Source organism: Poecilia reticulata, chromosome 22 (assembly GCF_904066995.2).
Source record: "Poecilia reticulata chromosome 22, P_reticulata-male-v2, whole genome shotgun sequence".
Lineage (NCBI taxonomy): Eukaryota > Metazoa > Chordata > Actinopteri > Cyprinodontiformes > Poeciliidae > Poecilia > Poecilia reticulata.
In genome coordinates this window covers 5,421,403-5,445,533 of record NC_088851.1, presented here as the reverse complement: position 1 = coordinate 5,445,533, position 24,131 = coordinate 5,421,403, and the positions used below count along the sequence as shown (strand labels likewise).

Genomic DNA, 24,131 nt, shown 5'->3' with positions numbered 1-24,131 from the left:
TGCTTGGAGTTCTTTTTCTCTTCTCTTTTTTTTTTTTCTGCCCCCATTTTCTTGGCTCGGCCATTTAAATCATCTAAGGGCTGGATCGGCTCGGAAACTTCCTGCTTCCTGGGATGCGGTGAGGGAAGGTGGGATCCTTGCAAGAAGACAGAACAGAAAATAGAGAGAGATGCTCCAGCAGCATCTCTGAATCTGAATCCCCCTCCTCTTTCTCTCTCTCCCCACTACTACCACCACCTCCCGTCTAGCCGATGCTCTCCTTAATTTAATATCCCAGTCCTTCAGTGAAGACAGGCAGTTTTTTTGGGGGGTGACGCTCAGCGACCGGTAAACATGTCACAGACCAGAAGGAGCACATACACCCGGGTGAGTGCGTGGCCGAATATTGAAGTTGTCTGTTTTCACTGTGTCATCTCCTGCTTTCAGCAGATCGGGGGGCTTCTAATCCGTTTCAGCCGTGCCGCTCTCCTCTCCAGCATCAGTTGTCGCCTCTTTGTTTGGCTCAGACGCCCCTCCGGGGTTCAACATTGTTGCTTTTGTTATGACTCAACTCTCTGTCGGTATATGACATAGGCATTTATTTGGGTTAAAAGATTAAAAAAATTTTTTTTATCAGTTCAGATTTTAAAAAACCCCCAACAAAACCACAAAATCCAAGATTCCTGGGAGACTTCCTGTCGGTCATCCGTCTCTGAGTCAGGCTGGCTTCCCTGTCACAAGGAGGGATGACATCAGTGCTTCAACTCAGAAATTTCCTTAAAAAAAAACAAAGAAAAAAGTCAGCTATCTTTACATCCTTCAGATCGGAAAGCAGAGTAGATATCAGGGGTGTCCCGATACAACTTTTTCACTTCCGATATGATACAAATATAAAACTGATGCGACATCAGCGCAAATCAAACAAACATTTGTTACTTATTTTGTAGTGTGGAGTGTTAGAAAATGTTGGGTCCAGTGATATATTGATTTTTTCATGCATATTTGAGAAATTCTTGAATCTCCATGGCAACCAATCAACTGTGCAAAACGCCTGGGTGGACCTAGCTCCGTCTCTGAGATGCAGCTCCTCGTCAGAGCTTCCACCTCACAGAGCAGCCCTGCCCCTGGACTCCGCCTCTCAGCTCCTTCAGACTAGCCAGCAACAATTAGCAAACACCTGGTGGAGCTGAGCATCTGCTGAGCTCATTATAGGAGCTACTTCTCAGTCCAGCACTGGTAAAAACATTTTCAAAGGGTTAATAGAGGAGCGATGCTGCTCCAGAAAGAGCAGGCATTTTTTTAAAGAGACAGAGGCGCAATTTCAAGGCATTAAATTAGGAAGTAAAATTTCTTAAACATCATGTTTGATGTATACAGCATTTCTTATTATTTCAAAGTAACAGAGTTAGTTGATTATGCTATAAATCGATACTTTGAGCCTGGAAAATGTGTAATACTCCCTCTTTAACCAGTGGGTGTGCATGCGGGATGGTAGCGACAGAAATGCAAGATCAAATTAAATCCTGGAGCAGACTAAATCCTGGATCGGAGTGCTTCCATCTGAAATATTTAATGGAGGCCGATATAATCCAATACTCGTTTTTTGACTGATATCTGATATCCATATGGGATAAGGGTAAGCCCTAGTAGACATTAGGTCTTTTTTGTTTTAAATAGTTTTTTCTAAAATAAATAAATTCTGTGTATTGTAATAAAATGGACATTGCAGACGATTCATTTAGAAGTTTTGTTTTTCTAATTTTGTTTGAGGCTTGCTCCCAGTGGGAGGTTGCATTGTAAGAGTATAGTGACACTAAATAATTCAACAGTGCCTGTTCAGGTGCTCTTCCTCCAACACGTGGCTGTCGGGTCGAAACTATAGAACTACTTATTACTGACTGTCGACTTAAATTAACATTTTTTAAGCACAAATATCCTCAAGGTATTCCGTATGAACCTTCAAAAATGGCGCCTTGTGTATCATTTTTCATTCTTTATTGTTAAGAACCGAAACTTTCTGATGTAGTTTCACTGTAACTATTAGTCAGATCTCCAAGTTCTTAACTGTGATCTGGAGGCTTTTTTATGGGATATAACCAGTTAAAATATGCATTTGTATGCTGATTTTAAATTATTTACTAGCTTATGGTTTAGTAATGCTTGCTTTTATGTAAGCAGTTGATGCAGTGCATATCTGAGATTATAGGGCTGCATCGCATCGGGAAAAATGGAATTGCAGTGCTGACTCTAAACTTGCTTTTTCGTCATCCCTACTGCTACCCTAAACTTAAAGCTCGACAAATTTTTTTAGCCTTTTGATGGGTTAAAATAGTTTGACAAATACTTTTCTAGCTACCTGCTCTTTGTGGTTCTAGTTACAGTGAATAGGCCTATTACCATAAATCAATCGATCGCAAATATAAATTAAAAGGAATAATTTCCACTTGCATCATTTATCCTTTTTCTTTTTTTCTCTCTGTTTCTACCAAAATCTGGACGATAAAAGTCTTCAGTCTGGTGCTTTGATCCCAACTGGCCATTTTTTTAAAGGACAATTTTATTTACAGAGACTTCATAATTAATTTTATTTGTTGTTTCTGTTGTTTTGTTTATTTAGTTTGGATATTTCAAAATGTCTTCCCGTTTCAGTGTTAAATCGTCATGAGAAGTTTATTGATATTTGAGAATGCGTTCTTGCATTATTTTGCCATTACCGCAGTATTACCTAATATTGTTGTTTTGAGAGCGTATGTATTGTTTATTTCAATAACTTCTGGGACCATTTATCATCCAGAAGTTTGTTTCCATCTGAGGCATTAAAGTGATTTGGACTGGACAAATTAGTCTTGTTTTTTTGACTGACCTTTATGCTGCTGCTGTTTGTTATGAGTTGCTTCATATGTAGGTTTTCTAGCTGGTTTAACCTTTAAATCAAACGGGCTACACGGACGGTGTGTGTTTACAGTAAGCTCAAGGAGAGGCCGGTCATGTTCCTTTGGAGAGTAATAAAATCTTCTTCTGTGTGTGCCGTTCTGCTGACTCACCATCAGTTCTTGGACATTGCACTGTTAATTGGGTTTTGCAGCATTATTACGTTATAAAATTAGTGAAAGCAAAGATAGGTTTGGTTCAATGTGTGTTTTCCTCTCCATGTACAAGCTCTGCATTAAGAAGTGCCAGAATGATTTTTCATTTCCTTAAAAAAGAAAAAGCAGGATCAGGACAAGAATGTTGTTTGACTTTTTTTTTCACCCAGACATCTGCGGGGGTTAAAGTAAAAGTATAAAAGTTTTCTATTGATGCACAATATATCGGTATCAGTATATTGGTATTGATTCGATATTTATTTGCTTGTGTGACAATAATGGTAGTTAAGCACCGGATTGTGACGTGTTTAACTGAAGCAGAGGAGAAGTGGTGAATTTTTCACTTTGTCAACATTGTAGAGGAATATGTAAATATTGGCTATAACAGCAATATTAATATCGTTATTGGCCCAAATTTTCACATCAGTTTTGTTTATTTATTTACTTTTTTCTGTCTCTCCTCTCAGATTTGGTCAAACCTAACCCTATACCGCATGTATCAACAGTGGTCACTTGTACAGAAATGTGTAAACATTTAGAATTTGTAGATATCTTAAAAAATAGTTGTATGTTATTACTGGACACTTGCTCAAACCTCAAGCGGTATAGTTTTAGCTTCACTTGGTTCAAATTCACTAAAGGAATTCTATGATATAACAATTTTGTCAGAAGGGTTTTTTTATTTAAAAAAAGGAATAAAATGTCTCTTTATTAGCATATTTTATTGCATTTCTAATATTATATAAAACATTTTTTAAAGTTGCTTAATGAAAAATCTGCAGAATGTGCAAAGTTTTTTTTTTTTTTACAATAGTCTGAGAAATGAATTGATTGCTCGTTAGTTGCAGCCCTGGTTTACTTTATATTTGAATGAACTGTAAGTGCATTTCTTATTGTATTTTTAATACCAGCTTTTATCTGCTGTTTCTGCTGCAGCACATGATCTATTTTTGGTGTTCTAAAAAAAAAAAATCAAAGCAGAATCACTCCATTTTCAAAGGCTTTTATAAAAATTTTTTTACACTTATTCATAATCAGGGATGTAAATTTGACAGCCCAGCCTAAAATGACAAGAGAAAACAGCTGGAAGTAACAGAAATAGATTATATTCAGGACCAATGTGAACAGAAAGCTGAAAAGTAAAAAAAAAAACCTGAAAGAGTAATTTGTGAACTCTATGGAGCATAAAAGGACGTAAGTTGTTTTCAGTCACCATCCGTGTTGCGTTTAGGTGAGCTAACCATGGTACTTGTCCCCTGTCCCACCCAGACCACCAGCAGCGGCAGCAGCAGGATGAGCTCGGACGGGGGCGGGCGGCCCGTCAAGGTGGGCTCCTTGGTGGAGGTGATTGGCAAGGGGCAGCGCGGCACGGTGGCCTACATCGGGAACACGCTGTTCGCCTCCGGGAAGTGGGTGGGCGTCATCCTGGACGAACCCAAGGGCAAGAACGATGGCACGGTGCAGGGCAAGCGCTACTTCACTTGCCAGGAGAACTACGGCATTTTCGTCAGGCAGTCACAGGTAATGCAGAAAAACAAAACCACTTTTCGAAGCATCTTTGTGTGGAGTTGAAAATATATGGAAGATGTGCCGCAGAAATTCACCGGTGACCCGGAGCAGGGCTGTTCCTTCCCACCTACAGCTCCTATGTTTGGATGGTTTATGTTTAGTTTCAGGCCCTTACTGTGGGTGGGAACATTTCCCTCTGCAGTAAGACCCTGTTTTCCATTGCTGCAGGTTTGTTTTTATTTGAGTTTGTGGCATATTTTATCTCAAAAGTTTATGTAAAAGGCTCAAATATATACATACACCTCCACTGATATGTGGGGTATTTCAGTGGAGGTATTTTCTGAAATGTAACAGAAAAAACACACACATTAATAAAGTCCTGTCATAACCCTTGCTTTATATTCAACCACTCTACTTGTCAAAATTGCTAAATAATATTTAAATAAGCCGTTTTTTGCATTTTGACACCATGTTTAACCACCACTGATATTTTTAATAGGTTTAAAGCTAAAGCCACTCCAGAATGTGAATGCTTGTCTCTTTTTCCCATTTTAAAACTTGTTTTTGTTTTTACAATCATTGTCCTATAGGAATACCCAGCTATGTCCAGGTTTTAACCAAAATAACCAAACTATTAGAGTAGGGCTGGGCGATAAGGCTGAAAAACGTATAAAACATATCAGTCTGTATCAATAATTATTAATGAGTACTTTGATTTAAATATCTGAAATACAGCCAGACTGGTGGCATGACTGCTCCTCCTTTTTCCACAGTTTTCACTCAATGCCGTTACTTTTTATTTTTGAGGAAAGGTGGTGAAACCTGAAACTGCTTCTGCTGCGCAAGTTACTCAACAAGTTGTTGCTAGGCAACCAAAGAGCGAGTGAGTTAGTCAACGCTGCCCACCTAGCTTAGCTGGCCATGAGACGTTGAGCGGCTAAAGCCTTTCCTCTGCCTACATCTCCCAGAATGCTGTGCGGTTCTGGATCAGAGTTCATCGAAATTTTCAACATTCAATTTATTGATGTTGATCACATCTCCATCGCCAACATCCTTATCTTCTGCTTTCTTTCGAAGCTAAAGTAGCTGAAACTTCAATGCCTGAAATGTAATCAAACTTCTGCCCAACATAAAGTGGTTTAAATGTAACGCCACAGTCCAGGCAGCTCGGCTGTTTGACACATTCAGGGCTTCTTCTTCCCCTTGAACACAAGTTTATCGGTATGCGTGGCTCAGCATGTTTTACATGTGTCTTCCTGTCATCACACAATAATCCAAGGCTGTGATTAAAAAATGCAGATGTGTTTGGTTTGTCTTTATCTCCATCTGACTTTCCAATGTGTTTTCAGAGCCCATCCTGTAGTTAACAGTTGAGCGAAATATTTTAAAGGCCTTTCATTAATTATAAAAAGTCTTCTGTTGTTTTATATCGGTGAAACATGAGGTTGATGAGGGTGTTGGATCCGTCCGCCTCGTTGTAAAGCAGGCTGGTGGTGGAAGTCTGTGAGATTTTGTTTTTTTTTACAGACATGACTGACTGCTTCCTGCTCTCTGACTCTCTATTTCAGATCCAGCTGGTTGACGACGGCGCCGACACCTCTCCGGAGACCCCCGAGCCAACCACCGGCAGGGTCCCCAAACGAGGTGAGCGCTTGCATGTGTGAACCAAGTCGAACACGTTCGCAGAATTTGCTTTTAGTGTTTCCAGAGACTGGTCGGTAAGGTGGCCGACAGATGCATATGGCAAATATGCGCTTAAATGTGACAGTGCTTGATACTCCAAAAACACAAGCTCAAAAAAATAAATAAATACAGCAGAAAAAACATGCAAAGGAAAAATGCTACAATAACAGAAAATAGAAAACCCCATGCCCAACAATCAACAGAAAAAGAAATTCAAAAGAAAGATGCTGCAACTGCAGGCAAATTCTGCAACAACAGGAAATGGAAGCAAAAGAGAAAAAATTACTAATACTTAACGTAACTAAAATGTTATTTCTGTTTCATCTTTCACACACATATAGATTACAAAGTGCTTCACAAAGTCAAAACAATTAAAGCTAAAAACAAAAAACATTAAGCAAAATAGCAAAAACAGCAACAAGCATAAAACGCTGCAAACTCATGCCGCCACACAGGTGTCCTCCAGGCCACTAGGGGGAGTCTGGAGTAGGTAATTTTAGCTACGTCAATACACTGCTGTTCTGTAATATTGTAAAATAATGCGCATTGGAAACAGACATGAACAATAATGCACCTTTTCATCCTCTAATAACATCCCGTCTTCACAGAAGGTCTGGTCACTTATTTTGGTGGCCGACTCCCCCTAGTGGTCTGGAGCTTTTTGTGGGTCGAGTTTGCAGCATTGTTGCTGTTGTTTTTGCTGTTTGCTGCATTTTGCCTTTTACTTTCATTTCCTTTTGATGCAATTTTTTTCTGTGATTGCACACTTTTTTGTTTGCAGCATTTTACTGTTGCATTTGATCTTTTTTGTGTGTTTGTGCTTTTTGTTTTGTTTACACTTACAGGCCACCATGGGTTAGGTATGAAGAAAAAAACGGCACATGACACAGTACTTGTTCTTGAGTGTTTTATATCTTCAAAATGATCAGAAAAAAACAAATTATGGCTTTCTAATATACTTTATAAAACTAATCTTAATAAATAGAAGTATGAAAACGGCTTTCTGCGATGTAAAAACAATGTCTCTAAAGTGTTTAACAGATCCATTGCTAAAGCTTAAAAAAAGGGAAAACATCAGTATACGGGACGTTTAATAGAAGTGTTTCATCTGGAGATGACAGTGCAGTGTAATGTGGTCACAATCTGTTTAAAAGATAACATTTTGTATTGACTTTATAGTCTTTATGACAGGATGTCTCTAAACTTTACAACTTGTAAAGCAGAGTTGTATGATAACGATAGTTGAGTATGTGTCTTTGTTTCTTGGTTTTATCTCTGCAGAAATCCTGGAGTCGTCCAAGTCTGCCAAACTGGTAGGTCAAATGTCATCCACACTGGTTTAAGTTGTGTCCAGTAGAAAACACACTAAAAGTGACTGTGTGTTTCTGTTTACTATAAAAGAAATTCATTTTCAGCATGCTTCAGCACTGATCTGATAACTGCCAGTTTAACCTGTTAAATGATGCTTCGCATTCATGCAGAAACTTAAAAACTTAAAAAAAAAAAAAGAAATCTGAAACCAGTAATGCAGTTTAGCTTCTTTGATGCAGAATCCAGAGTCTAATGTTTGGTCCAGCAGGGGGCGGTATTTCCTTTCAATTAAATCACATCTGATGCTGAATGGGATGTAGATTAGCATGTTTTTAGTGTATGATTTATTCACATGTAGTTTATGTGACATTTTCAGCTCAAACTGTTTTACTGCTTACCTCAGTCTATCAGAAATCTGATGAAAGTTCCCTGAAAAGAGGTGAAACTTTCACAGCTTTGAGATCTCATCTTTAAGTAATAGCTGAAGTAACGCTACAAAAACATTTGTGGTATTTACCACACTTTATTTGCTGTTTTTACTGTGCCTTGCAAAAACTTTTATACTCCATTTTGTCATTTTAAAACCTCAAACTGCGGCTTCTTTTATCAGGATTTCAAATGACAGGCTGACACAAAGCAGCACATGACTGAAGGAGAAGAAAAGTTAGGCAGAGTTTTTCAATTTTCAGTTTCCTACTGCTAACTACCATTCAGTGGAAACAATGTCCTTCAGCAGTCACATATGTGCAAATGGAGCAAAAAGAGTTTAAATGCTCAAGCAAAGCGATAAAAAGATTTTTTTTGTCACAAGAAATGCAGTGGACACGGTAAACATGAGGCACAGGATGCTCTGGTCTATGGAAGCCCATCTCTGCCATGAAAGATAAACAACAGTCCAATTACAAGTTTTAAATTCATAATTTTCAGTTTTAAAGTCATAAATTATGACTTGAATTTAAAGTCGTAACTTTGAGTTTTTGAATCATAATTATGAGATTTAGTCATAATTGAGTTTTAAAGTAATAATTATGAGTTGCAAAGTCATAATTACGGGTTTTAAAGTAATAATTTTGATAAAAGTCTAGTTCCACTGGAAGATTATTTTGCTGAAAACAAGACATTTTCCACATGTTATAAGTAAAACAATACTTTTTTTTACTAAAATTAAGGAATTTTTGACTCAAAACAAGCTTCTATATCTTGCTTAAAAATAACTTCTAAGTTTGTTTTGTCTTATTTCAAGTGAAGTAAGATATTTGCACTATAAACTATTCCAAAAATACTTGGTAACATTTAGTTTGTTTTTGCAGTGTAAAAAGTCTTGTTGTTCCACTTTGCTTTCATCCTCTACTCTGTGTTGGTCTGTCACATAAAATCCAAAAAAAACACATCAAAGTTTGTGATTATGATGAAATGCGATAAAGTTTAATAAATGTTAATACTTTTGTAGGACGCTACATGTGCAACTAATGAGAAAATTAACCAACTAAACGACTTGTAAATCTGTCTACGGTTCTCTGAAGATGACCAAAAATCACCCGAGTTCCCGTCAACCCCTGCATGCTGTTGTCTTTCTCTTGACCTTTAACCTTCAACATCCCCCAATCCCCACTCCTTCCTCTCCCTCCTTGGACAACGCAGCGAGGACTGAAGCCCAAAAAGGTGCAGCATGTTTCCCTAAACTCGGTACTGTTGCAGTGTTCTGGTGATGATAATGGCCGCTGTTGCCGTGGTAGCCGTGGCTCTGAATGGCCTTGCCGCTGCATCATTCCCATGATTCCTCGCAGCTCACCGCTCCGCCGCCCCTGCTGTTCGTAGAGAGGTGCTCTGCTCTCTCTGCGTTTGTATGAGAGAGTCTGTCTTCACCTGAACCGTTCACGCAACCTCACCGGCTCACTCTGCATTCGTTCTGCTCCGTCCGCCACGTTTGCTCCGTCTCTGCACTCTGTGCCTGTCTGCTTCTTGTGCATATTTACTTGTGATGAAAGAAAAATAAAGGAGACTTTATTTTTGATAGACACTTTTAATATTTTCAGACCTTGTAGTATAGGTTTGATTTTAAATTTGTACAGTTTTCATATAGTATTTTTGCATATTTTCATTCATAGTGAATCAAAAACGTTTTGCTAAGCTCAGTTTTTTGCGTATGATCTGTAAATTGGAAGATATTACTACACTAGAAAATCTACTTTCTTTAAAAAAAAATATCTTAAGATAATAATAAATAAAATTATTATCAAGTTAAGTTCAATGTACTGTATTCATATCCTTTAATCTTCCTCACATTTTGTCACATTACAACCACAAGCATTAATTTTCAATTCTTGGCTCAAATTTCTGATTAAATTTAGGTCTGAAGTTTGGCTGGACTTTGACTAGGCCACTCTCGTGAATCTTTTTCAGGTTTTTTTTTATCTTTGTGCTGTGTCTTCTAAAAGAAAAGCACCCCCACAGCATGATGCTGCCATCACCATGTTTCACAGCGGGGATGTCGTGTTCGGGATTTCATAGAGGGCTGAAAAAAAAAATTATTTGGAGAGAAATCAGTTTGATTTGATTGGATGTTTATGATGTGGAATGTTTATGAATTTAATCATGACATGTACAAAATGTCATTTAAAAAAATAAGATCAAAGCTTTTTTCTATTAATTGTTAAAGGAGCTTAAAATAAATTTTTTTTAGCTTTACATCGTGTTATGATGTTAATCCCTCACGAAAACATACCTGGAGTGTTGCTTTGATTCTTTAATGCATGTTTGAGAAAACCTTAAATCTCCATGGCAACCATTCAGCTTTGCAAAACGCCTGGTTGAACCTAGCTCTGCCTTCGAGGACGAAGCTTCTCCTCAGGGCTCCAGTTTACAAGCATCTGCTTCACAGAGCAGCGCTTTCCCTTGAGTCCCCCACCCTGCTAATTGGTCCTTGCTAGTCTGAAGGTGCAAACACTTGGTGGAGCTGCGCATCTTCTGAGCTCATGATACCAGTTCAATGCTGGGAAAAACGTATTTAAAGGATTAATAGAGGGGCCATGTTGTGATGACTTCCTGAAGGCAGAGTTTCAGGAAGTTAAATTAATTCAAGGCGTTAAATTATGAAGTATAATTTAAGTCATATTTCATATATACAATATTTTTTACAACAACTGAAGTTAACATATTTACTTAATAAAGCTATAAAGTGTTTTTAAATGCCTAGAAGACACATAACTCTGCCCCTTTAAAAACATCTGACTACATGGTGGGATTTTTATTATTTCATTATTTTGTTTCATTCATGCAGTCCACAGATTTTTTTTAAATGAGTATTACTGTAGCATCGGGAGCTTGGAGGTAGTTTCAGAATCCTCTCTGAGTTCTTATGTATCAGTGGTATTATTTGTTTCTTTGTAGAAAAAGAAACAGACTTAAAATCAATGGTAGCAAATTTCCTGAACCAGAAACAATTCAGTTCTGCATCGTTGCTCAGTCTTTTAGAAAGTGGATAGTTCAGTGGATGTTGGTGCTGCAAGAGACTAATTAGAGACGTTTGCTGCATATGTGAACAAATTGTCCTGCAGGAGGCGGAAAGCGGAAAGTCACCGATCAGCTTTTCTTTGACCTCCATCAGGATATGTATAACTTCAATAAAATGAGGGATCCAGAAATAACGGGCTGGAAATATTTACTTTAACATACTTTGCAGTTTTAAAAGTCTGATTACATCCTTTATTTGTATTTTTTTTCTGGACTCACTGTGAGATCCACTGTGGCTCGTTAACCGTCGTCCTCTGACTCCTACGCACAGATGCGCCTTCATCGTAGCGAACGGAAAATGTCAGAGTGTGACCCAGGTGAAATGAGACGCCCTCCTGCCTGCAGAGACCTGCGGAGCATAGATTTCCTGTCGGCCTGCTGAATTCGATCATTTCCAGCATCCAGCTGGCTGAACTTTATCATCGCCCAACGACAAACCTCCACTGTTCAATCTGAGGAAAGCTGACATTTCAGAAACATACAAGGCAGTGCTGGACGTATGCATCCTTTTTACAGATGAGGGAAGAAGACGTGTATCTTGTGGACATACACACCCCATACCAGCTGAGGGTGTTTGGTAAAGTGTTGCTAATGCTTCCATGGTGGTAATTGTATACCCTTTCTGTCTTGCACCAAGTGACCTTAGGGCAATATAGCTTTTCTTTCCTGGGGTGGCAGGAACCTGATACATCTGCATCTGAGCTCATCGTTCCTTTCTGCCCTCCAGCCTCTCACTCCATCACTCTGAGAGCATCTCTTGAATCGCAGAGTGGAGAGAAAGCAAATGGCTTACAGAGAAAGACGTTAAATATTTAAACCGAACAGATTTCCCTCGACTGCTCTGTTATGATACACAGAGTTTTTTTTTTCTACGACAGTGCTTTAGGTTCAAAGCTTGCAGCTAATCAGAGTATCAGCCCCAAATTAATCCTCTTACTGCTCTCCAACTTCCTGCTGAGATGTTGGCAGAGAGGAGGAGATTAGTGGAGCTGAGGGAGATATTATGGTAGTTACTCAACTCGTTTTTGGCTGTTAAGGATTCAAATGACCATTTAGATTGTTGATACTACACTGCACCTCGTTTTTCCACAATTGTTGCACGTTCTGGGGTGAAAGTAGGGCTAATAGGTACAAGTGACCTGCCCTTAGATCAAATTAGGGATGCACAATGTCAGAAAAATATACAAATTCAATACTATGCAATACTACCACAAAAATGTATATCAATTGTGGCTGTTAGGACAGTTTGGCCTAATTTCAACTGAGCGGTACAGTATTTAGTCGATGCGCTGCAGTCCCTTCTCCATGGGGGGGGCCATTAAACAGATTTTTCCCAGACAACCTCAGCCAGATTAGCCTCCATTTGCTGGTTCTTCATGGTTCCAACCCAGTTTTCGGAAACAGAGGTGGTACAGAGGTGGTACAAACCAGACATGAGTGTAAGTGATTTGAGACCAGACTGGATTCATTAATTGGCCCATGGAATACGCGACAAGACTGTAGTATCTGGGGATCTGAAAATTGATAATTCCATAATCTAACCTTGAGGTCAAAACCTTTCAGCAATTGCAGATGGGGCAACCTGCAATAAACATTAACACAGAGACATTGTGGAGAAACTGGCTGCCCACGGGTACACGCATAAAATTACATCATCAGAGTGTCAACCGCAGCTCCTGTGTGCTCACGGTCCGTTTATGTTCCTACCCATACTCACACCCACAAAGGGAGGAACTCACCACCAACGTAGATGCACCCAACTTGGCTAGAACCAAACCACACATTAACCGGCTAGAGTGAGACAATGGAGAAGATGCTTACTTTATAACCTGGTGTATTCATGAAAGTGTTTCCACTATCAGTTGGACTCTTACTGGCCAGGCGGAGTAAAACCCAAATGTCTAATAACATACTAGTGCAACAACAAACGTGACATACTAATATATGTCGTGCTTGTCCCAAGCATAAAATTTTTTTCTATGCCTCCATCCAGGGATTGTGTTGTGACACCAGTAGCTCCACCCTAACTGTACCGTACCGATATCCTGTGGAGCTACAGCTGAAGGAGGGCCAGGAACGGTGTGGAGCGGGTTGGTTGTATGAGCCGCTTTTACAGTGGAAGCAGACAAAATAACGTGCCTAACCACACTGGCCCATTCTGTACCACTCAATGGAAACAAGGCTTTATAGTCCATCCAACTGACCAAACGTGTTATGCAGATCATCACTGCACGACACTTAACATACAATATCCTTCCAAATCTTGTCCTTTGTAGTTGCAGTTCGGCACACACTGATGCTGTGATGAAAACTGCGATTGGACATGCTGTCCAAGTCTAGATCAAAGTATATTCATGTGGTGGAATGGCCGAAAGTCCAGACTTGAGTCTGATCCTGAATACAGTTACACACCACCCTGTCCATTACTCCAATTAGAATAATGCTCGTAATGTTTTAGGTAAATGAGTTATAAAAATCAACAATGACGACATTGTGTGGAAACCAACAGGCTCCTAACTGCCTGTAACAAGCTAAATGCCACCAAACCGTCTGAAGGTAAAAGTAAGGAAGGTTTTTTTTTTTTTTTTAAAGGTTAGAGAAAAGTCCTGTCTGGATTTAGAGGCAGACAGAAGTGAAAAGATGGTGCTCACATTCAAGGCTTCACATTGCAACACCCAGTTAGTGCGGAAAGTGAACACCTTTAGGTGGATAGACCTTTTTTCCTTTTTTATTTTACCACCTGTCAAGACTCTGTTACCAGCAACAGGTTGACTTTTTTGGCCTTTTTAAAAATATGATGTTCAAATATATCATCTAAGGAAGATTCAGAAATGTCTTGTGAATAATAATCAGGAGTGACTCCATGCAGCCCATCAGGTGTAACCCCCCCCCACCCCCCCAGCAATCCCCTGTGGTTTTTGTGAACCTTATTTTAATAATCCCATTGGAGGGCCTACCAGTGTTGCTAGGAGACGAGAGGTTTGCATCAGCATTGCTGCTCATTTTTACCACCCCTTACCCCCCCACCTCCACACTTCCATTCACGGCGCCGCCCTCCTCTGTCTCTCAGCCTCTGTCTGTCCCCAGTTGCTGCCTCACCCATCCCTCCCTCCCTCCTTGTCTGTCTCTGGTCGGGGTGGTGATGAGTGGGTGAGCAGCGAGGAGGCAGGGAGGGCACAAAGTGATGTAATGCAGGCGCGCGGCATCGGTCCGGGCTGACAAATCACAATCCGGGAGGGGTGAGGAAGGGGGAGAGAGAGGAGACGGGGCAGGTTAAGGGAGGCAGAAGCATCTCTTGTGTAGCCGGGGCGACAGCGGCGGTGAGAGCACGGAGGAGGCATCAACCAAGGGCTCCGGCTAACGGATTATGAGAGAAACCGAGAAAGAGGACATAAAGGAGGACAACAGCGGGGAGGAAGGGACGGACCAAGGCGGGGAGAGAGGGGGGGGGCCTGGGAATAAAATCGTCACGGCCGTTTGCTCCACTGCAGCTTCCCAGCCTGAGCCGCTGCCTGTCCTGATTGTTCGGCTTCCAGCCTGTCTGTCCTGAACTCTTTTTCTCCGTAGATCTTTACCTGTTTTACCTCCTTCCTCTGTGCGTGATTCTTGGTGACTGTCTCTTGTGTGTGTGTGTGCATTTTCTCCTCCTACAAATATGATGAGACAGACTCCTGCAACCCGGAAGGTACAGAACTTCCTATAATCCTCTTTTTTTTTTTCTGTAGAGATGTCGCCGTTGCTGTCATTGTTGCCGTCATGCTATTATTTTATGAAGATCATGCTTTGAAGTTTTTTCCCTTTTTTTCAGTGACATTGGAGAGTCTTCCTGCTGTGTTCTTATTGTGTAGTACATGGCAGAGTTTTTTTTGTGTTCAAGCATGTGTCTACATCTTTAAAATTATTGTGTTACATTTAGCCTGCAATGAAAACTTTTTATTTTATTCTTTTTCCATCTTATTCAGCAGCTCCGCTTTGCACACGACGTGTTTTTAAATCATATTTCTGTGCTTGTCCTGATAATGTAGTGGTGGCTTTGGATTGGTAGCTCTCACTGGGTATTGGCTGCAGCTGTTTACATTACTCAGGCTCAGTTCATCTGAACGATCCCGCTCTAATCCAATAAGGAGCGATAAAGAGCCGAAGCGATAATGATGCCGAAAGCTATAAGCAGAGTTGGGGGTGGGTTTGTGGAAGGCAAAAAAAAGGCAGAGTTTTTTTTGTGTTCAAGCATGTGTCTACATCTTTAAAATTATTGTGTTACATTTAGCCTGCAATGAAAACTTTTTATTTTATTCTTTTTCCATCTTATTCAGCAGCTCCGCTTTGCACACGACGTGTTTTTAAATCATATTTCTGTGCTTGTCCTGATAATGTAGTGGTGGCTTTGGATTGGTAGCTCTCACTGGGTATTGGCTGCAGCTGTTTACATTACTCAGGCTCAGTTCATCTGAACGATCCCGCTCTAATCCAATAAGGAGCGATAAAGAGCCGAAGCGATAATGATGCCGAAAGCTATAAGCAGAGTTGGGGGTGGGTTTGTGGAAGGCAAAAAAAAGAAAAAAAAAAGATGGAAAGTAAAAAGTAGAAGATAAAAACGGAGGAACTTCATAATGTCTGTGCATGTGCTTTTGTTATATTAAAAGAGGAGAAATGTACCAAGGCTTCCCTCAGGAAACTTGCTAAGCCCGGTGGTTAGATGCCAGGGTCATTCATCCAGCGGCCCGTTGTGTGTTTGAGTTAAAAAATGTTTAAGGTTGACAGGAAATTTGAAAATATCACTTGATAATAATGTATTAAAAGATTGGAAGACTAATACCTGAACACCAACTATAAAGCCTTAAAACATAACATTTTTTAAAAAAGACTTAAATAAATAATTAATACTTAGCCTAGTGGGGGCACAAGTAAAGCCTGGTGGCCCGCCAGGCTTATAAAGCACTCTGTGGAAAACCCTGTGTACGTAAGAAAAATGTAGATTGCAATAATAATTTTAGACTTACAGTATCATAAAAGTATTTGCAACCATTTTTCTGCTTGTGTTGCATTTGAATGTTTCAGACCATGAAACACATTAGGCAGATAATTTGAGCAAATATAAGAGGCAGTTTTTAAATGATAATTTCATGTATTATTAATATTAGAAGGAAAAGACTCTGTACAAACCAACATATGTAATAGGACTGGGAAATAAATCAATATTTATATATATATGTGTGTGTATATTGCAAAAGAATCATGATCAATATCAATAGATAATACGTCTGATAGAATATTCCGAATATTCCCTGAACTCCGATCCAGAACTGCACAGCATTCTGGGAGACGTAGGCAGAGGAAAGGCTTTAGCTGCTCAACCTCTCACAGCTAGCTAAGCAAGGTTGGTGGCATCAGCTATTCACTCACTCTTTGGTTACCTAGCAACAACCTGTTGAGTAACTTGCGCAGCAGCAGTTTCAGGTTTTGCCAACGTGCTTCATAACTTCTTGAAAATAAATTAAAAAATCAACGGCATGGAGTGAAAACTGGATAAAACGGTTTGGCAGTATTTCAGGTATTAAAACAAAAAACGAATCAATACTTATTTATATCGACAATTATTGATATGAAACACTTGGATCGTAAAAAGTTTTTCAGCCATATTGTCCAGACCTACTATCAACCATGCACTATGTAATAAATATTTTCTTCTGTTGTTAAATCATGAGTTAACAGTGATTTTCCAAAATCAAGAAAAAAAAGTTTAGTACCAGTCTGACAACATGAAGTAGGCTGAGAGATCTCAAGAAGCAACATATTAGATATAAGTTGAAAACAGGTGAAAAACAGACTTTTGTCACCTATTATTAGTCTGGTAAGATTACAAAAGACCTTGTAATGGGTTTGGGAACCTAGCAAGCCATAGCCATTATCCACAAACAGTAGAGAAAGATGCCGGCCTATCAAATTACTCCAAAAACACATCAATGACTCATCTGGAGGTCAGAAAGCGCTCATGAATCCACCGTAAGAAATCAACTGGTCAAACATATATGATAGCGTTTCAAGACTTAAGAACTGTAATTCTGGGAAAAGATTCTTTAGACTGATCAGCAAACATCTCTGAAAGGTGAACATTTTGTTAGATCAGGCGGTAGACGTAGTGGTTGCTAACTTGCTGTAACTGATGGAACCAGAATTCCTGATCCATCAGCTCAACGTCTTAGGATCAAACATACTCCAAAGTGGCTATATCACAGCAATTCAGCAGAGAAGAGCAGGCTGAAATTCCCCTGCAGTGATTTAAGACCCATTGCTGGTAAAATATTCACTATTGTTTGCTGGACGTTCTGTGTTTCAGGAAGCTTTTTTGGTTGAAAAGTTTGCTGCGGGCATTCTTCAGATCTCTCTGCGTTCCCCATCGGCCCGTCTCGTGTGGTGTCTCAATCTCGACAAGTGATGTATCGGGATAACAAGCTATTATCTTAGCACGTCTGCATTGTGTACGCAGCACAAAAGATCCAGGCTCAGATGAGATGGATGGAGACACAAAGTGAGCATTGATGTCGACGTGGCTGTACCAGTCACAGTGCGTTGTTGTTCCCGTGGTTTTGGTCATGTGGGTGGAAGACATGAGGTACAACAGACCAGCTAACAGCTGTTATTAAAAAAATAGTCAATAAGATGCATGGGAATAGATTTTACTATCAGAGAAGTAGAGAATATTCTTCTACAGATCAGTCATATCGCTATCATCCACCCTTTTTTCCTTTTTTTTCTGTGATTTCCCAATTACAATGAATTTTGCCTTAAATCTCTAACCCTGGCTGTTTGTTTCCTCCCTTCTTCCCTTCCCTCCTTCTCCTGCCGTTTGACCTTCCGCTGCTTCCTTTACTTTCTCCTCCCTGTGCTTCTCAGACCACGGCCAGAAGGCCCAAGGTGAGCTCAAGTCTTCAACACCGTCAGGCCTCCAGATCCTCTCGGGTGCCATTATTTATGTGGCTGATTGTTGGTTTTACTTCATGCAGCACTGTGTACTTTATGGACATTATTTCTAACCCATTTTACAGATTCAAATAAAAGTAGTTTATTTACATTTTTGCATAATAATAACATAAAGAACGCAATTTAAAATTTTAACATAATTAGTTTTCAGTTGCAGAATTACATTTAAGGCATTAGATTTGTGTTAAATTTAGTAGGTATACATATGGCCTCTTTGGAAACAGCCTTTAACAGTTTCTATGGTTAGCACAGTTAGCATAGCTATGAAAGCAGTCTCCATCCGTGTTCCCTAGAAAACAAGACACATTGTCTCTAGCGTTTTTCTTTTGAATTATCACGGCAACTGTCACAAAACAAAGTTGAAATGATTACAGCGTTCACATTTTAAACAGAAATTAGTATGGTATATTAGCAGTTAGCATGGTTAGCACAGATAGCTTTACTAAAACAGTAGTCTCTGTATGTGTTCGCTGGAAATATAGAAATTTGTTTTTCGCATTTTTGCCTTGAATTGTTTGGTTAGCCGCTGTAAAACAGTCAAAATGAATACAACGCTTACATTTTAAACTGAGTTAGTGTCATTTATTAGCAGTTAGCATGGTTAGCATTACTAAAACAGCAGTTTCTGTTTGTGTTACTTGTAAATAAATTTGTTTCTAGCATTTTTGTCTTGAATTATCAGTGTGGTTGCTGCGAAACAGTCAAAATTATTACAGTGTTCACATATAAAACTGAAATTATCACCGTTATTAGCAGTTAGCATGGTTAGCACAGTTAGCATTACTAAAGCCAAGAGGTTTCCATCGTTTCCACCGGATAAAACTATAAGATTGAAAGCTCAGAAATAAAAAACAGAGCAATTTTACTGCGGACCTTCCAGCCTTCCTGTTATCTGGTGAAAATCTCACTCTCTCTTTTTTTCTCGTGCTCTGTTACAATTACAAGAAGCAATTGTACAGTTTCTTGCTTCTTACATTTCTCTGCTTCTTCTGACTTTATTTTTAACACCTCACTAACACCGAGTCAACATCCGCACCAAAGAGTGTTGGTACCACGACCTGAGTGTGTGTAGCATGCATTCACTGATCAGTCAAGCTAAAAACATATCGGCTGATTCCGATCACAAACTTGGTGCATCTTTAGTTTAATAAGCATGTTGATGCTAACAATTGTTTATAAAGATGAATCAGTGTTCAGTAATATGTTTATGCTTCAGTTATTTCCTGGTTCTGATCATATTTTGTGCATTAATACATGAATACTGACCAGGTCTCTTAATGCCAACGTAAATGATTAAAACCAGGATGATAAAAGCAGTCAAGCCTTCAGAGACCTACAACACTAGAATTCTTTGTAGCAGGTTCATCTAGATGTACTGATGTTTGTTTTTTTCAGTCATCTCTGTTTTATTTATTCATGTGTGTTGTTTACGTATCGTCCTCTGTTCCCCCAGCAACCCAGCCGACCTGCGGGCGGCGGAGGGAAGGGGGCCGCGTCTGGCTCGGCGTCAGCGTCGGCCGGCGAGATGAGCAGCAGCGAGCCCAGCACGCCGGCGCAGACCCCTCTGGCTGCACCGGTCATCCCGACCCTCCACTCTCCTGGAAACCCGCCGGCCCCCATGCCCAGTAAGGTCAGGATCAGCGTCCTGAAACGTTGCTTACAAAGTAGCAAATCATGCAGAGATTTAAAAAGTCATTGTTAAAAGCTTCCGTGCTGAGAGAGAGGAAAAATGACGACCAGCACATGTGACATCTTCTTGCGTTTGGCCCTTTAACTTCCATGTTTTTTAACTCAACTGTCAGTTTGTGTTTGTAATCCTACAGAAACGCTTTAGGATGAAGTTACTTAGATTAGAAGACTCTCGTTTCTGGGAATACATTCTTAATGCTACCAAAATTAAGGGATTTAGGGATTCATGCATGAAGGAATGAAAAGGTGGAAAAAGTAGAGAGGCCTGTTCTCTTCATAAAAACACAAGATTTAATTTAATTAATTGCACATTAATGTGTCGGTTCAGTTTTTTTTAATGGAAATAAAGAATATTCATAAGAACTATTTTGTGTCACACTTAAATGTTTCATATCGTTATACTAAATAGTATCACAAAAAAAGGTTGCTTGAGCAAATACACAATGCAACTTCAAGAAATGACTTTCCACTTTACCTCTTCCCAAAGAGTGGAAGGGGGAAAAAAAAGAACATCTGTTAAAAAAAATCACACAAAAAAGAAAACAGGAGGGTTTTATGATAAAAACAAAAGTTAGAGTAAAAACAAATAATGAAATGAATACAGAAAAAGATAGACAAAATGAAATAAAATGTGACAAAAGCATAAAACATTAAATAAAAACAGAATGAGAAAAATCCAAAATTAGTCAAACAATAAGATTGTAAATAATGTGGAGAATTAAATAATAATTGAAAATAATAAAAACACTAATTTATGTCACACTGTGTGATCAAATAAGTTGGAAATTGTTTTGATCCAATATTTGGCACCTTTTTCTCTATCAAACTATTTAACTATTTATTAATTTCTACATTCATTGTCAACTTTGGCAGGATCAAAATAATAAGTGTGGACAAAAAAAATTCTCCACTGGTTTGTAAGAGGCTCATTGGCATTTATCGTAAATGACTGATGACAATTGTTACTGCCATTTTTTTTGTTTGCAAATGAAATCTTCAATTGAAATCTACTTTTTGTAATTTTTTTATCTGAAATAAATGTAGTTTAATAATTTTAGTAATCATTGATTAACTTCTAACGGTACAGTTGAATCATACAATTCATTTCCTGCACAGTTAAGAAAAAAATGTCCTTTAAGATCATGAAACAACCCCACCATGAGGGGTAACCTGTGTTATTTGTGTCTCACCCCCTCAGGAGGAAGTCGTCATGGAAACAGAGGTGCAGATATCTGGGTTGTTTCTGCACTTGACACTGAACTGTTGTTTTTCTGTCACTAACATTTTAACAAGCTGTCAAAGGTGTGATGGCTTCATATTGAGTGTGCGGCCTTCACAGGGGTGTGTGTCTCTGCATCCTGTGTATCCTCCAAGCGCACATTAAATGATTAATAAGGCATGTGTGCATGCACCATGTCTCCAGAGATATTTTTTTTGCTTCTAACAGAGGCTCAATCAAAGAAAGATCACAAAAGCGACTAGTGTTTCTAATCCGTCCGCGTCCGTGCTGCAGGAGGAGGAGGCCCTGCGCGCTCAGGTGAAGGACCTGGACGAGAAGCTGGAGACGCTGAAGATGAAACGAACGGAGGACAAAGCCAAGCTGAAGGAGCTGGAGAAGCACAAGATCCAGCTGGAGCAGCTGCAGGAGTGGAAGACCAAGATGCAGGAGCAGCAGGCGGAGCTGCAGAAACAACTCAAAGAGGCAAAAAGGGTAAGGAGGCACGTATGGAGGGCCTGGCAGCTGCTGCTGCAGGCCGACTGAATGGTTCCCTCTACATGCAATGCTACGGTGAAATACAGCTCTGGAAGAAATTAAGAGAGAGGTTGTTCCACCAAATATTGATTTCTGAACTCTTGCTGAGCTAAAACATTTAGTATTGTTACTAAATTAATAGATTAGAAGAATCTCATTTCGCATTATTTGAGGTCTGAAAGCACTGCATCTTTTCATTATTTTGACAATTTCTCATTTTCTGCAATTAAATACAAAATGTTTGTTTGGCATTTCGGACATGTTGACAGGAGTTCATAGAATAAAATAACAATGTTCATTTTACTCAAACATAAACCTATAAAAATGTAAAATCAGAGAATGGATCATTTTAAGTGATCTCTTAATTTTTTCCAGAGATGTATAGTCACTTTCCTAAAATATTGACCAGAGTCATTTTTTGCAATTTTTTGTAGAAGAAAATCAACACCTCTTGAGGAAACCCAGGCCTGAATATCTAAGCCAATAAAACGGTCTAAATACACCACAGGTGTCAAACTCAAGGCCCGGGGGCCAAATCTGGCCCGCCGCAGCTTTTTATGTGGCCCTCTGGACTCCAAATTACATCAATAAGTCCTTCCAGTTTTTCACAAATCTGCAAAAATCACACAAAATCAACAAATTTCCAAATTTTTCCTGATTTTACTGCTAATTTTCGCAAAATTGGTCAAAAACGTTGAATCCGTAACCAATACAACGAGTGATAAAGTCACATTTGACATCATACATTAGCGTAAATATTGTAAAAAAATAATGATTACAAATATTTCTTAATATTCACCACACAATCTGTCATTTTGATTGCAAAAATAAACACTAAAATAATCACAAATCCCAGAGGAAGAGCTATTTATTGATATTTTAACAGTTTTATTGGTTTTATCAATAGATTCTGGTGCAACCGGCCCTTTAAGGACATTCAGATTTTTGATTCGGCCCAAAATAAAAATGAGTTTGACACCACTGAAATACACGGTTCAATGTATTTATGTATATATTGTATTATTTCCATTTGTAGGAGGCTAAGGAAGCCATGGAGGCGAAGGAGCGCTACATGGAGGAGATGTCGGACACGGCTGATGCCATCGAGATGGCCACTCTGGACAAGGAGATGGCTGAGGAGCGAGCAGAGTCCTTACAGCTGGAGGTCGACTCCCTGAAGGAGAGAGTGGAGGAGCTCACCATGGACCTGGAGATCCTGAAGCACGAGATTGAGGAAAAAGGTACGGATCATGTCGCCATAGTGACACAATACGTTTCTTTAAGTCGTGTTTAAGCTGAACGCAGACATGTGGCCCAAATTCATGAAGTCATACTTTTCTTTAAAGGAACTGGGATTTATTTTTCTTGTTTTCTTCTGTCTTTGTAAGCAAATTAAATAAAAGTTAAACCAATAAAGGTGGTGAGGAAAGGACAGTGAAAAATTGCCGAACATTTATAAAGCAGTCCGAAGCAGAACAAACTTTATTAGACATGCTGCTAAACAGCACAAACTTTAGTGACTATTAATGAGATTTTGTGTGATAATCCACCTTAAATTACTTCATAGTTAATCAGTGAAAGAAAGATGATGCCTGATCTTTAAAATCTTTTGTAAAAATCTGAAAAGTGTGGTGTGCATTTGTATTCAGTGCCCCTGAGTCAGTGCCACCTGCAGTAACAGCTTGAAACGTCTGGAGGTCTCTCTACTTTGCTGCTCTTAAAAAATTCTTAAGAGTCTTGACCTTTTGTTGGTAAGACTAGATTTTATTTAGGGGTCACGGAGTAAAGTGTGGCTGAATACAAATACATAGTACAATTTCCAGATTTTTACTTGTAATCTTTTTCATTTCACTTCTCAATAATGTGCTACTTTTGTTTTTTTATTTTTTTATTACTTAAAAGCCCAATCAAACGCATTGAACTTTGTAGTTTAATGTGACAGAATGTTTAAAATGTTTCAAGACACCAGATAGTCACAGTCATTGCTAGCTTTGTTTTGGTGTCTGCCTCAGGTTCGGACGGCGCCGCCTCCAGTTATCACGTGAAGCAGCTGGAAGAACAGAACAGCAGGTTAAAGGAAGCTCTGGTCAGGTGAGCGTCTCTCCACCGGAAAACAAAAACCGGGTTTTAATTATTCACAAAAACAGAGTTTATTCTTCCCATTTTACTCTGCAAAAATCCTCCCGTGTTCCTGCTCTGCGTCAGGATGCGTGACCTGTCCGCGTCGGAGAAGCAAGAACATGTGAAGCTGCAGAAGCAGATGGAGAAGAAAAACACGGAGCTCGACTCTCACAGAGGCCAGAAGGAAAAGCTGCAGGAGGAGATGACGGCGGCGGAAAAGACGATAGACGAGCTGAAAGAACAGGTTCGAGAAACTCATTAGGTGCCGAAGGTGGGCGCTGTGTGATTGGTCCAGTTAGTGAGAGCAAATACGTGCTGTCCTTCAGGTGGATGCAGCTTTGGGGGCGGAGGAGATGGTGGAGACTCTGACGGAGAGAAACCTGGATCTAGAGGAGAAAGTCCGGGAGCTGAGAGAGACGGTCACAGACCTGGTGAGGAAACAGCAGCAGCTCAGAGGAAGACCCACTCACTTTCAGGAACAAACGCTGTACTGTTCACGCCGGCTT

At 39.5% G+C, this 24,131-nt stretch overlaps 1 protein-coding gene across 2 annotated transcripts in view; it reads left to right on the top strand.

The window, feature by feature from the left end:
- The first annotated feature begins 205 nt into the window (after positions 1-205).
- The window catches only part of dctn1b (dynactin 1b), a 41,480-nt gene continuing 17,554 nt past the window's right edge, over positions 206-24,131 (top strand). Inside the window, exons 1-13 of one of the 2 annotated variants that reach the window (XM_008398831.3) lie at positions 206-366; positions 4,335-4,586; positions 6,143-6,218; positions 7,539-7,570; positions 9,210-9,254; positions 14,749-14,766; positions 17,976-17,996; positions 19,516-19,692; positions 21,265-21,462; positions 22,541-22,745; positions 23,517-23,595; positions 23,710-23,869; positions 23,952-24,056. In XM_008398831.3, coding sequence (XP_008397053.1) covers positions 334-366; positions 4,335-4,586; positions 6,143-6,218; positions 7,539-7,570; positions 9,210-9,254; positions 14,749-14,766; positions 17,976-17,996; positions 19,516-19,692; positions 21,265-21,462; positions 22,541-22,745; positions 23,517-23,595; positions 23,710-23,869; positions 23,952-24,056 — 1,401 coding nt within the window. In that variant the 5' untranslated portion in view covers positions 206-333. The remainder of the gene's footprint in view (positions 367-4,334; positions 4,587-6,142; positions 6,219-7,538; positions 7,571-9,209; positions 9,255-14,748; positions 14,767-17,975; positions 17,997-19,515; positions 19,693-21,264; positions 21,463-22,540; positions 22,746-23,516; positions 23,596-23,709; positions 23,870-23,951; positions 24,057-24,131) is intronic. The other variant, XM_008398834.3, reaches the window with a different exon arrangement.